Source organism: Sander vitreus, chromosome 14 (genome assembly GCF_031162955.1).
Source record: "Sander vitreus isolate 19-12246 chromosome 14, sanVit1, whole genome shotgun sequence".
In the NCBI taxonomy this organism is placed as follows: domain Eukaryota; kingdom Metazoa; phylum Chordata; class Actinopteri; order Perciformes; family Percidae; genus Sander; species Sander vitreus.
This window is the reverse complement of record NC_135868.1, coordinates 790,001-805,000: the sequence shown is the minus strand read 5'-3', so window position 1 is coordinate 805,000 and position 15,000 is coordinate 790,001. Positions and strand designations below refer to the sequence as shown.

At 39.9% G+C, this 15,000-nt stretch overlaps 1 protein-coding gene across 1 annotated transcript in view; it reads right to left on the bottom strand.

Annotated features, from left to right (window-relative positions):
- cyb5a (cytochrome b5 type A (microsomal)) overlaps positions 1–13,221 on the bottom strand; it is a 15,243-nt gene extending 2,022 nt beyond the window's left edge. Inside the window, exons 1-3 of the mRNA XM_078267671.1 lie at positions 12,905–13,221; positions 4,332–4,460; positions 3,035–3,064 (exon numbers count right to left, since the gene is read on the bottom strand). Coding sequence (XP_078123797.1) covers positions 3,035–3,064; positions 4,332–4,460; positions 12,905–13,048 — 303 coding nt within the window. The 5' untranslated portion in view covers positions 13,049–13,221. The remainder of the gene's footprint in view (positions 1–3,034; positions 3,065–4,331; positions 4,461–12,904) is intronic.
- Between the last annotated feature and the right edge of the window lie 1,779 nt (positions 13,222–15,000).

The window sequence follows — 15,000 nt, the reverse complement described above, 5'->3', positions numbered from 1 at the left end:
AAAATCCACATGAATGTACTAAGGGATGTATAAGCATGAGAGGCTTGCAGTGACAGGGCAGGGACTGACCCCGGGATTCAGTCAGCATGGTAAGGTGTGTGTGTGTGTGTGTGTGTTTCAGTCAGCATGGTAAGGTGTGTGTGTGTGTGTGTGTGTGTGTGTGTGTGTGTGTGTGTGTGTGTGTGTGTCAGTCTGCATGTAGGTGCTTTGTGTGTGTGTGTGTGTGTGTGTGTGTGTGTGTTTCAGTCAGCATGGTAAGGTGCTCTGTGTGTGTGTGTGTGTGTGTGTGTGTGTTTCAGTCTGCATGGTAAGGTGTGTGTGTGTGTGTGTGTGTGTGTGTGTGTGTGTGTGTTTCAGTATGTATGGTAAGGTGCTCTGTGTGTGTGTGTGTGTGTGTTTCAGTATGTATGGTAAGGTGCTCTGTGTGTGTGTGTGTGTGTGTGTGTGTGTGTGTCAGTCTGCATGGTAAGGTGCTGTGTGTGTGTTGCAGTCTGCATGGTAAGGTGCTGTGTGTGTGTGTTTCAGTCTGCATGGTAAGGTGCTGTGTGTGTGTGTGTGTGTGTGTGATGCAGTCTGCATGGTAAGGTTCTGTGTGTGTGTGTGTGTGTGTGTGTTTCAGTGTGTTTCAGTCTGCATGGTAAGGTGCTCTATGAGAGTGTGTGTCATGGTGGTAGTGCAAATAATTCCAATAGTGCTGGATAAAGCCCAGAGACCAGCATTAAATATGGACAATATAAGAGAATAATGTAGCCATAGTAATATAACAACTATATAGCAGTGCAAGGACACAGACAGCATTATATATGGGCATCATAAGGGACTATATATAAATATTAGAGGTGTTGAAATTAATCAAATAACTGATGTATTGAGTCGTGGACGACGCTGCATCGATAATCATCGGGCCATAATTGATTATTTCTGTTTACATATTCTGGTATGTTTTGCACATTCAGGAAGGGCCGTGTGCTCAGTGCTGTAGGTTTATGTATCCAGTAATATTTAGTATTACAGCACTGCAGACTGTTTGGTTTTTGAAGCTTGAAAAGCTATGAATTAAATATCCCTAAATGGCTTTAATAGTAAAAATGTATTTGAAGCATCGTGATGCATCGAGATATCGAATCAGGAGATCAGTGAAGATTCACACCTCTAATAAATATATCTATATTATTCTTACTACTAGTATAATGTCACTGCTACTACATTGCACATATCTGTACATGCTGTTCATACACTGGTCATATTACATAGCCTTATTTATTGTGCTTTTATAACACTGCAATATATGTATTGTCCTGTCTATACTTTGCTTTTTTTTGCACTTCTGGTTGGATGCAAACTGCATTTCGTTGTCTTTGTACTTTGTTGTACTACAATGACAATACAGTTGAATCTATCTAAAGTGGACAGTAGGACAGACACACATCAACAGTCAATATTAGAGGTTTGAAGTAGTAGGGTTACAGCCATTGTTCAAGTATTAAGTCAGACCTCAGTCCAGGTTGGGGGAAGGAGGGAGGGAGGGAGGGAGGGGATGTGCATATGGGCTAATATAGCCAGTAAACAGTGTAAGCAGTAAACAGTGGGCCAGTGCACGGTCAGTACATAACTGTTGTTATAGGAGGTAGTGGAAGTGGTGGAGAGGCAGACACACTATGCAGAGATGTAGAGTTGTTCTAGCCTGGCTCCGCCCTCCTACGTACTTCCGCTCAATTTTCATTTCCCTTCAGTACTCCGCTGGGTTTGCGGTATAGTCTTGGGTTTTCTCCGGCCAAATATTTGGCGGTCCAATCAGTGAACAGAGGGAGGCGCTGAGAACGATGACGTTGACGTCATGCTCTAGAAAGATGCGAGCGAAGCCATTCGGTCCGTTGTGGCAGCAACGCTGCTGAATATCCAGAAGTTAAAGCCCGAGCAAGAACAACCTTTGCTGAGTCGTGTTGGGGGCCGTGATGTTGTGGTCCCTCCTCCCCACGGGGTTCAGGAACAGTTTGATTTTCCAGCTCGCTCCGTTAGTGGTGAAGGAGTTAGCTAAGGCTAGCGATGCTAATGCTAGCGATGCTAATGCTAAATATAAGCCGATAGTTGTTGTCAGTCTCCCCTCTTGTTGCACATGCGCATGACATACGTCACGACCAAACGTTAGCGATTGGTTATGGCAGATCCAGAGTGGCTCTGCCCAGATCCAGAGTGGCTCTGGGCAGATCCAGAGTGGCTCTGGGCAGATCCAATAGTTTTAAACTTCAACAGAGTACCCGCCTTCAAGGAAGTTAACACTCGTCAATGGAGAGAGGCCAGACTCTCTGGACCAATGAAATGGACCAGAGTCTGGTAGGACCAGGCTAATGGACCAGAGTCTGGTAGGACCAGGCTGATGTACCAGAGTCTGGTAGGACCAGGCTGATGTACCAGAGTCTGGTAGGACCAGGCTGATGGACCAGAGTCTGGTAGGACCAGGCTGATGTACCAGAGTCTGGTAGGACCAGGCTAGTGGACCAGAGTCTGGTAGGACCAGGCTGATGGACCAGAGTCTGGTAGGACCAGGCTAATGGACCAGAGTCTGGTAGGACCAGGCTGATGTACCAGAGTCTGGTAGGACCAGGCTAGTGGACCAGTGCTGTGGAGTGGATGCCAGTCATTGTCCAACATGTTGAGCAGTCTGTTCAGGGTCCTTTTATCTGATATTGAAGTGATGTACTCCAGTTCAGCTCAGCGCCCCGACAGAGCCTGCGTTCCTTACCAGCCTGTCCAGTCGCCCAGCATCCGTCTTCTTAGTGCTTCCTCCAATCCTCCAATCCAACCGTTTCCTTGGAACATTGTGAAATGGTGCGTAACAAGGTTTGAGGTACTTTTTTATGCCCAGTATACGTGAATGGTGACGCGATGTGCGGATCGGGAGTTTTAGTATAAACAGAGAATATTTCTGCTAAAACTCTTGTGTGAACAGTGATCGTTTTGTGGCTCAAAAAGTGGCTTAAAAAACTAAACGTAGTAGTGTAAGTGTAGCCTGAGTTGGGGCTGTTTCCCTTACCTCATGTGTGGCAAACTTGTCTCTGTCGTCCTGCAGAGACACAGACAGACAGACAGAGAGAGAGACAGACAGTCAGTCATACAGACAGACAGAGAGACAGTCAGTCATACAGACAGAGAGAGAGAGAGAGAGAGAGAGAGTCAGTCAGTCAGTCATACATACAGACAGACAGACAGAGAGAGACAGTCAGTTATACAGACAGACAGACAGAGAGAGAGAGACAGTCAGTCATACAGACAGACAGACAGACAGAGAGACAGTCAGTCATACAGACAGACAGAGAGACAGACAGTCAGTCATACAGACAGAGAGCGAGAGAGTCAGTCATACAGACAGAGAGAGAGAGAGACAGTCAGTCATACAGACAGAGAGAGAGAGAGTCAGTCAGTCATACAGACAGACAGACAAAGAGAGAGAGACAGTCAGTCATACATACAGACAGACAGACAGAGAGAGACAGTCAGTTATACAGACAGACAGAGAGAGAGACAGTCAGTCATACAGACAGACAGAGAGACAGACAGTCAGTCATACAGACAGAGAGCGAGAGAGTCAGTCAGTCATACAGACAGACAGACAGAGAGAGAGAGAGTCAGTCAGTCATACAGACAGAGAGAGAGAGAGACAGTCAGTCATACAGACAGACAGAGAGACAGTCAGTCATACAGACAGAGAGAGAGAGTCAGTCATACAGACAGAGAGAGAGAGCGAGAGAGAGAGAGAGAGAGAGTCAGTCAGTCAGTCATACATACAGACAGACAGACAGAGAGAGACAGTCAGTTATACAGACAGACAGACAGAGAGAGAGAGACAGTCAGTCATACAGACAGACAGAGAGACAGACAGTCAGTCATACAGACAGACAGAGAGAGAGACAGTCAGTCATACAGACAGACAGAGAGACAGACAGTCAGTCATACAGACAGAGAGAGAGAGAGACAGTCAGTCATACAGACAGACAGAGAGAGAGAGACAGATTAGAACACTTTCTAAAAGGGAGGATTGTTCTTTACTTTTAATACTTTAACTACATTTTCCTGATGATACTTACAGACTGTAACTTGTAACAGAGTATTATTACAGTGTAGTATCAGTACTGTAACTTGTAACAGAGTATTATTACAGTGTAGTATCAGTACTGTACCTTGTAACAGAGTATTATTACAGTGTAGTATCAGTGCTGTACCTTGTAACAGAGTATTATTACAGTGTAGTATCAGTGCTGTACCTTGTAACAGTATTATTACAGTGTAGTATCAGTAGTATTACTGCAGTACAGGATGTGACAGTGACTGACCGGGTGCAGCTCTCCGATCACCATGCCCTGCGCCATCTCTCTGGCGTCGCTCGAGTGTCCCACGTCCTCGAAGCTCTCGGTGGCGTCTCCGCCCGCCTGCTCCCTCAGGACCTCCTCCCCTCCGGGGTGCTGACATGAAAAACAAACGCACTCCTATGTATTCATCAACACTCACAGAAACTATATTATAATATTCTATAATACCTAAAACACTTTGAAAGGGAGACAGTTTTCAGTCTTCTATATTCAGAGTATTTTCAGAGCTTCACCTTGCAGTCAGACGGCTCTTTACTCCGTTATCTCTCTTCACCGCCACCAGACTCCTTTAAGAAAAACACTGATTTAAAACACGCGTGCTGTGCACGAGTCTAGGAGCATTTTACTAATGCTCTGTTAAAATAACAATGAAATGCTGCGTTATTGACTTTAGACCAGGTTTTTGTTGGTCAATGGTGCCATCACTTCCCACTGCCTCAAGAGCAATACGCCCAGAATGCACCTGAACACACCTCCCTGTAAGACCAGCACGCCCAGAATGCACCTGAACACACCTCCCTGTAAGACCAGTACGCCCAGAATGCACCTGAACACACCTCCCTGTAAGACCAGCACGCCCAGAATGCACCTGAACACACCTCCCTGTAAGACCAGCACGCCCAGAATGCACCTGAACACACCTCCCTGTAAGACCAGCACGTGCACTGACACACCTCCCTGTAAAACCCCAGCACCCCCCGATGCACCTGAACACACCTCCCTGTAAGACCAGCACACCCAGAATGCACCTGAACACACCTCCCTGTAAGACCAGCACGCCCAGAATGCACCTGAACACACCTCCCTGTAAGACCAGCACGCCCAGAATGCACCTGAACACACCTCCCTGTAAGACCAGCACGCCCAGAATGCACCTGAACACACCTCCCTGTAAGACCAGCACACCCAGAATGCACCTGAACACACCTCCCTGTAAGACCAGCACGCCCAGAATGCACCTGAACACACCTCCCTGTAAGACCAGCACGCCCAGAATGCACGCTGTATACAGCGTAGACATACACGTGCGAGAACAACGTCTCCTGGGTGAAAGTCGTCCACTAAAAGTTCTGTTGTTGCTGCTGACAGACTCAGATTATTATTCTAAGTGTCTGACAACATTATGGAAAGGATCCCTTTAAGACGTTTCTGTTTAACCAGAAACAACTCTGAGGTCGCTAGCTCTAAACCCACCAGACTCCATTTAAAAAAACAGTACTTTTAGCGTGTATAGAGCCAGCATGTTTTCACATGTAGATCTGTTAACTATGTATTTATTTCAACCAAAACTAGAGTTGTGATGGTTGGAAAAGTGGAAAGACGACCCAAACCGGCTTTGCGTAGTTTTATTTTGTTTCTGTCGACTTTGAATTAAGTATAATTTACGATGCTAAAATTCCTGTTTATTTACATGGAGTCTGGTGGGTTTAGCGAACGCGATTTCGTGGATGTTTTTCATGTTTAAAGTGCCCATATTATGCTCATTTTCAGCTTCATAATTGTATTTTAAGGTTGTACCAGAATAGTTTTACATGGTTTAATTATCAGAAAACACCATATTGTTGTTGTACTGCACAGCTCTCTCTCACTGCTGCAGATCCTCTTTTCAGCTGGTCTCTGTTTTAGCTACAGAGTGAGACCTCTTTTCTTCTTCTTCTGTACTATCTTTGATTGCACATGCTCAGTAGCTCAGATGTAGATCATGTCAGCTAGCTAGCTCCATAGACAGTAAAAGAAAGGCTGCTTCTCCTCCTTCAGTCAGTTACAAGGCAGGATTAGCTGGGAAACGTCTTCTAAATGAGGACGCACATGGAAGTAGTTCTTTAGTAGATTATGGTGAACTTGTATTGTGTGTGTTGTAGCAGTGCTTTGCTATTGAGAATGAGGTAGCATGCTAGCGTTAGCATGCTAACGCTAATGCTACGAGCTAACGGTTGCGGTTAGCCAGCTCGTTTCGGCTTGTGACATCACAAGCCGCGCCGATTTTGAACAGCTCTTTGAACAGACTGAAGGTAGGACACATACAGAAACCATATCTCACTCAGAACAGCACGGATGGATTTTTTTTCACAGTTTGTATGCGTGTGGAAGCACCAGAGACACAAAAGAACACCCCAAATCCCAGAAAAAGTGTTTTTTTCATAATATGGGCACTTTAAAAAAAGGATCTTACACTTTAACAGAAAGGTCGACCTCCTTAGAAATCCTTCCATAATGTTGTCAGACACTTTCAGAACCATTAAACTCAAACATTTAAAAACGGAAAGACAACTCATGTGACAAAAAACCCATTAGTCACTCAAAGATCCTTCACATTTCAGACGTGAACTGAGACAACTGAACCTGAAAACTGGGTTAATAGTCAATAGTTGGCCGTCACGTCCACACTCGGTCTGAACTATGTGCACGTGGCAAATAAAACGACGAATCACTGACATATTGTTGACTCGGTCAAAGGTCCAAACTGTTACCTAAAGTAAGTTATTCTACGAGGCTGCAACTTCTCAATGATTCATAAACGTTTACTTGTATAAGTGTATTGTAACCCTTGTGTTGTCTTCCCGTCGACTATGCTACTTTCTGTTTTTCTGGGTCGAAATTTCAACATTTTGATGTTATTTTTCTACACTTTTCTCAACGTTTTAGTTGATTTTTTCCCACTTTTTTGTCACTCGATTGGCTTTTTTTTAATTATATTTTTGTCAATTTTTAACGAGCTTTTTTGTCCCTTTTTCTGATGTTTTTATTTTTATTTTTTTCACTTTTTTAAACACGTTTTTGATGTATATGTTGTCATTTCTTTGTAAATTTTTTGGCTTTTTTTTTTATTATGTTTTTGTCCATTTTTAACGAGCTTTTTTGTCCCTTTTTCTGATTTTTAAAAAAAAATAATTTTTAAATACGTTTTTGATGTATATGTTGTCATTTTATTGTACATTTTTTGGCTTTTTTTTTATTATGTTTTTGTCAATTTTTAACGAGCTTTTTTGTCCCTTTTTCTGATGTTTTTATTTATTTATTTTTTTAAACACGTTTTTATTTATATTTTGTCATTTTTACGAACTTTTTTGTCCCTTTTTTCTGATGTATATGTATTTTTTTGTAAACATTTTTTGATGTACATTTTTTTGTACATTTTTGGGCTTTTTTTTATTATGTTTTTGTCCATTTTTAACGAGCTTTTTTGTACCTTTTTCTGATGTTTTTATTTTTTCACTTTTTTAAACACTTTTGATGTATATGTTGTCATTTTTTTGTACATTTTTGGGCTTTTTTTTTTTATGTTTTTGTCCATTTTTAACGAACTTTTTTGTCCCTTTTTCTGATTTATTTATTTTTTTTTTTTTAAACACGTTTTTGATGTATATGTTATTTTTTTGTACATTTTTGATTATGTTTTTGTCAATTTTTAACGAGCTTTTTTGTCCCTTTTTCTGATGTTTTTATTTATTTATTTTTTTCACTTTTTTAAACACGTTTTTGATGTATATGTTATTTTTTTGTACATTTTTGGGCTTTTTTTTATTATGTTTTTGTCCATTTTTAACGAGCTTTTTTGTACCTTTTTCTGATGTTTTTATTTTTTCACTTTTTTAAACACGTTTTTGATGTATATGTTGTCATTTTTTGCACATTTTTGGGCTTTTTTTAATTATGTTTTTGTCCATTTTTAACGAACTTTTTTGTCCCTTTTTCTGATTAAATACGTTTTTGATGTATATGTTGTCATTTTATTGTACATTTTTTGGCTTTTTTTTTATTATGTTTTTGTCAATTTTTAACGAGCTTTTTTTGTCCCTTTTTCTGATTTTTTTATTTTTTTTTTTTTAAACACGTTTTTGATGTATATGTTGTCATTTTTTTGTAAATTTTTGGCTTTTTTTTAATTATGTTTTTGTCCATTTTTAACGAGCTTTTTTGTACCTTTTTCTGATGTTTTTATTTTTTCACTTTTTTAAAACACGTTTTTGATGTATATGTTGTCATTTTTTTGCACATTTTTGGGCTTTTTTTTAATTATGTTTTTGTCCATTTTTAACGAACTTTTTTGTCCCTTTTTCTGATTTTTTTTTAAACACGTTTTTGATGTATATGTTGTCATTTTTTTGCACATTTTTTGGCTTTTTTTTATTATGTTTTTGTCAATTTTTAACGAGCTTTTTTGTCCCTTTTTCTGATGTTTTTATTTATTTATTTTTTTCACTTTTTTAAACACGTTTTTGATGTATATGTTGTCATTTTTTTGCACATTTTTGGCTTTTTTTTAATTATGTTTTTGTCCATTTTTAACGAGCTTTTTTTGTACCTTTTTCTGATGTTTTTAATTTTTCACTTTTTTAAACACTTTTGATGTATATGTTGTCATTTTTTTGCACATTTTTGGCTTTTTTTAATTATGTTTTTTGTCCATTTTTAACGAGCTTTTTTGTACCTTTTTCTGATGTTTTTTATTTTTTCACTTTTTTAAATACGTTTTTGATGTATATGTTGTCATTTTTTTGCACATTTTTTTATTATGTTTTTGTCCATTTTTAACGAGCTTTTTTGTCCCTTTTTCTGATTTTTTCTTTTCTTTTTTTAACACGTTTTTGATATATATGTTGTCATTTTTTTGTACATTTTTTGGCTTTTTGTTATGTTTTTGTCAATTTTTAATGAGCTTTTTTGTCCCTTTTTCTGATGTTTTTATTTATTTATTTTTTCACTTTTTTAAACACGTTTTTGATGTATATGTTGTCATTTTCTTGCACATTTTTTGGGCTTTTTTTTATTATGTTTTTGTCCATTTTTAACGAACTTTTTTGTCCCTTTTTCTGATTTTTTTTTTTTTTTTTTTTTTTAACACGTTTTTGATGTATATGTTATCATTTTTTTGTACATTTTTTTTTTTTTATTATGTTTTTGTCCATTTTTAACGAGCTTTTTTGTCCCTTTTTCTGATTTTTTAACACGTTTTTGATGTATATGTTGTCATTTGTTTGTAAATTTTTTGGCTTTTTTTTAATTATGTTTTTGTCAATTTTTGCACCACTTTTTGTCGCTTTTTCCGATGTTTTGTTTCACTTTTTATAACAAGTTGTTGTCACCTTTGGCACTGGTTTTTTGGTCACTTTTTTGCGTTTTTGTAGCTTTTTCCAACATTTGTCACTTTTTATCACCGTTCTTTTGTCATAGTTCTGATATTGACAACAGGAGAGTTCATATATTTATAATGAATGAACATAGAGCTGCAAAGATTCATATATTAGTTGTCCACTATATAAATGAATCACCAACTATTTAGATAATCAGGAGTTATTTCTAAGATAAAAACGTGTGATGTCAGTGTGTTAAATGTGAATATTTTCTAGTTTCTTCTCTCCTCTGGGACAGGAAACTGAATCCTTCCCTCCTCTTCCTTCCTTCCAACGGAGCGTTTTGTTCCGTTTGTGTATAAAAACTAAATCACATAACAACAAATGCAAACAATCAGACCGGTTTAGCCTGAAACACATATTTTGGAAAGAATGTGCACCAGAAGAGCCGGGACTTCACCTCTCTATTTGGGGTGGGGGGGGGGGGGGAACCAGCATAATAAATATTTGTGGTAAAGTTTTCAGTCTTCTATATTTAGAGTATTTTCAGAGCTTCACCTTGCAGTCAGACGGCTCTTTACTCCGTTATCTCTCTTCACCGCCACCAGACTCCTTTAAGAAAAACACTGATGTAAGCTCAGAGAACAGCTGCTGCCTCCGTCAGCTAGTTAGTCAGTCAGTCAGTTAGTCAGTCAGTCAGTCAGCTAGTCAGTCAGCTAGTTAGTCAGACAGTTAGTCAGCTAGTTAGTCAGTCAGTCAGACAGTCTGTTAGTCAGTCAGTTAGTCAGTCAGTCAGTCAGTCAGTTAGTCAGTCAGTCAGTTAGACAGTTAGTTAGTCAGACAGTTAGTCAGCTAGTTAGTCAGTCAGTCAGTTAGACAGTTAGTTAGTCAGACAGTTAGTCAGCTAGTTAGTCAGTCAGTCAGTTAGACAGTCAGTTAGTCAGTCAGTTAGTCAGTCAGTCAGTCAGTCAGTTAGTCAGTCAGTCAGTTAGACAGTTAGTTAGTTAGTCAGTCAGTCAGTCAGCTAGTTAGTCAGTCAGTCAGCTAGTTAGTCAGTCAGTCAGACAGTCTGTTAGTTAGACAATCTGTTAGTTAGTTAGTTAGTTAGTCAGTCAGTCAGTCAGACAGTTAGTTAGTCAGTCAGTCAGTCAGTCAGCTAGTTAGTCAGTTAGTTAGTCAGTCAGCTAGTTAGTCAGTCAGTCAGACAGTTAGTTAGTTAGTCAGTCAGTCAGCTAGTTAGTCAGTTAGTTAGTTAGTTAGTCAGTTAGACAGTTAGTTAGTTAGTCAGTCAGTTAGTTAGTCAGCCAGCTAGTTAGTCAGCTAGTTAGTTAGTCAGTCAGTTAGTCAGTCTGTTAGTCAGTTAGTCAGTCTGTTAGTCAGTTAGTTAGTCAGTCAGCTAGTTAGTCAGTCAGTTAGTTAGACAGTTAGTTAGTTGCTATTTTGTCTCTTGTGTCTGACGTTTTGTTTAATTGCTATTTTCCGACGTCGGGCAACTCTGTCCCTTTTCTGTTATTTTTCATGTTTTTGTCACTTTTTCCTCAACGTTTTGTTGTAGTTTTTCTGTTTATCGCTGTTTTGACGTTTTTTTCCCGACATTTATAGTCGCTTTTCCGAAATTTTTGTAGTTTGTTTTCTCCAACATTTTTATCTCTTTTTTTCCGACTTTTTGAAATCATTTTAGTCACTTTTTCTCTCGACATTTTTTCCTATCTTTTTATCGCTTTTTGACGTTTTTTTTTTCCCCCCCCGACATTTATTGTAGTTTTTTTTGGACGTTTTTGAATCTCTTTTTTCCGACATTGTTGTCGCGTTATTGGACGTTTGTGGTTTTTTTAGAGCTCTAGTCACGTTTTTTCATGTGTCAGTAATTTCATTTTGACATTTCTGTCACTTATTTCAACATCTTTGGTGCTTTTTACAACGTTTTCCAAAGTTATTTTTTTTGCTTTTATTTTGTGTTTTTTTTCAACAACAACAAAATTCAGCAGTTTGTCGCGTTTTTGTTCCTTTTTTTTTTTTACGATATTTTTGGCTTTTTTTTCTCCTTATAATCTTAAAGTTCTCTTTAATCATTTGGACTGCAGGCTAGAGCTGAAGATCTCTGCCCCAACCCAATGGGTTCGGTCTTAATTTCTATCATGTTACACGGGCTCGGGTCGGGCTCAGGCTCGGGGCGTGCTCGGGCTCGGGTCGAGCTCGGGGCGTGCTCGGGCTCAGGGCGTGCTCGGGGCGTGCTCGGGCTCGGGCGTGCTCGGGGCGTGCTCGGCCTCGGGCCGGGCTCGGCTCGGGTCGGGCTCCGGGTTGCGTGGTAAATGAGCGGTCAGGTGATGCGTTTTGATGAGCGTGTAAATGGATGCTGAGGAGGTGAAACGGAGGCTGGTCTCTGGAGGACTTCTTTTATTTCTTTGTTCCAACTTCCAAGTGGCCGATAGCCTCCGTTAGTCATGAATAAATGATGTTAAACCATGTATAAATGATAAACTGTATAAATGACTCATTCTTGACAAAAGGGCAAAAGAGCGGTGTGCGTGCAGCGCAGTCTGTTTTCTCTTTCTCTCCCTTTTCCGCCGAGCGGCGTGCGTCTGCCTGCTCGCGGTGTGAAGCGTGTGTCAGTGCTATTCTCCGACATGCACTGTAACAATCACTGCTGATAGACGGCCTTTTGTAGGCTACAGTCGGGCTGTAAACGGGTTCAGGCTTTTAAAAAGCTGTCAATCAAAATGTACTTGTCTATTCTTTCGGGTTCGGGCCTTGTCGGGCTGAACTTTTAAGGCCCAATTACAGCTCTACTGCAGGCGCCCCGAGCACCCCCTATCCTGCCCAGGGGCGAGTCTAGGATCAGACCTTTAGGGGGGCTCAGCCCCTAATGAGAACGTCTCCTGCTCTCCCTCTGACAGATCAGATAGAGACTCAGCCAAAGGTGGGAGTCTGGCTCGACCTCCTCTGATTGGCCAACACTACGTTTCTGTTAACCCTTTCCTTGACGGGGTTACAGGTGCATAGCATCGGAGACAGACACCCGGGATATTAAAGCCCTTTGAACCTGGCATTGTTTGTCCTCTGTTACTCACAGACATGTTCGCAAACTCTCACTTAAAGCACTAAAACTGGTTTAAAAAACAATTTTTATTATTATAATTTTTAGGTGGGCTGAGAGGAAATTTAGGGGGGCTTGAGCCCCCTTAAAAAGGGCACAGGAACCACATTTTTCTCAACTAGTGAATTTCCCACCAGACTCCAGCCAAATAAAGCCACATTTTGCAACAGACACACTGGCAGCTAATTCTTTCATTATTTTCAACTTAAAACAGAAATCAGTTGGTAAAATGTAAATGTAATGTTTCTGCGTGTTGTTCTGACCACCCAGTTTGGTTTATTTCCTGTTATAGAAGGTTTTAACATGCTAATTATCGCAAACTTCTATTGACGTAAAATGCCCGGATTCTTAACGGAGTTCCTCACCTCTTCCAGAAACTTAGTGACATCGTAGACTTTGTTGTGGATGATGATCCGCGTTGATTTGAAAGTGTTCTGCTCCTCGATCTCTGACAGTCTGTAATATTTGACTCCATCGGCACATTTTGCCTCCTTTTCACCCATTTGCATCCCTGAAAGTCCGACGGTTTGAGGGAAAAGAAAGTCGACCGGATCCGCTGAAAGTGGACAGGAGCCGTAAAGGAGTCTGTTTGTGGTTATGTAATAACACCGAGCCTGTCAGGGCCGTGACTCTGCACACACACACCGACATTTACCCCAGTTTCTATTAACCAGAGTCCCAAGTTACAGCGGTGGAGAGTTCAAGGATATCAAGATCCCCGGAATTCATTACGAGTAGCCCGGCTTCTCTTTTCAAAGTAAAAGTCTCGTTTAATGATGTGTGGTAACATCAGTGGGGAACATTTAAAAATGAAGCCTGTTCTCATTTTCTCATACACAATGAAATGCAGTTCTACCCCCCTCCACCGAGTACACACACACACACACACACACACACACACACACACACACACACACACACACACACACACACACACACACACACTCACACTCACACACACAGAGACACACACACACACACACACACACACACACACACAGAGACACACACACACACACACACACACACACACACTCACACACACACAGACACACACACACACACACACACACACACACACACACACACACACACTCACACACAGACAGACACACACACACACACACACACACACACACACACACACACACACACACACACACACACACACACACACACACACACACAGAGACACACACACAGACACACACACACACCTACACACACACACACACACACACACACACACACACCTACACACACACACACACACACACACACACACACACACACACACACACACACAGAGACACACACAAACACACACACACAGAAACAAAAAGTACAATAAATATTCAAATATCAATTCTTTTTTTCATGATTTTTTATTTTATTTATTACTTTAAATAAAAAATATATTAATCAATTCATATTATTTAATAATAATAAAATAGAACAACCTATATAATAGTAGCACTATTTGCGGAAAAATAAAAAATAAAACGACAAACCCTTCTAGCTAACGTTAGCGTTAGCTAGCGGCTACCTAACGTTGCCGTTAGCTAGCGCTAGCTGATACTAGCAATTTCCAGTCGGCGACATATTTTGGGCTTCATTTAATAAACATAACCTGTAGTAGTACACAATCATATGTGTATTGTTTTGATTACAATGTGTGGAATTACTTTACGTTGCCTATTTATGTCTATTTATTTCTATTTCTCACCGTTAATCAGCGGCGTCTGTACAGCATCAACATGGGGCGCCATTGTTGTTTGTGTGTGTGTGACGTCAACAACTGTAACTGGGAGAACAACCATCTGGTACCAGTTCACGGGGAGTAAGTTACGGGGGTTGACTGCCGTTCCGGGCGCTTTCACGGGAAGAAGGTCATGAAAACACGAGTAACGGGTTCCTGGAACGCAGCATTAATATCTGAAAGTGACCACCGAAAGCGTGAACAACAATCTTTTAAAAAAACGGCTAAAAAAACAATGTAATAAACGTCAAAAAAGCCACGAAAGCAGACGTGGATATAAACTGCAGCTTGGCTGAATACAATCACAAGGTGGTAATTGTCTCAAATCTCAAGTCGTCCTCGGGTCAATTATTATTATTATTATTATTATTATTATTATTATTATTGTTGTTTTTTAAGAGTATTTTTTGGGCATTTTTAGGCAAAAGAACATTGGAAAAAAACTACAAAAAAGCAGGAAAAAAATCTACAAAAAAAACTAAACAAAAAACATCAAAAACATCGCCAAAGGTGACGAAAAAATTGGAAAAAAAAAAAAAACTATTGGAAAAAATTGAAAAAAACATTAAAAAACGCCCAAAAAAATAAAAAATATTGGAAAAAAAGTGACTCCAACTGATTATCTAAATAGTTGGTGATTCATTTATATAGTGGACAACTAATATATGAATCTTTGCAGCTCTATGTTCATTCATTATAAAT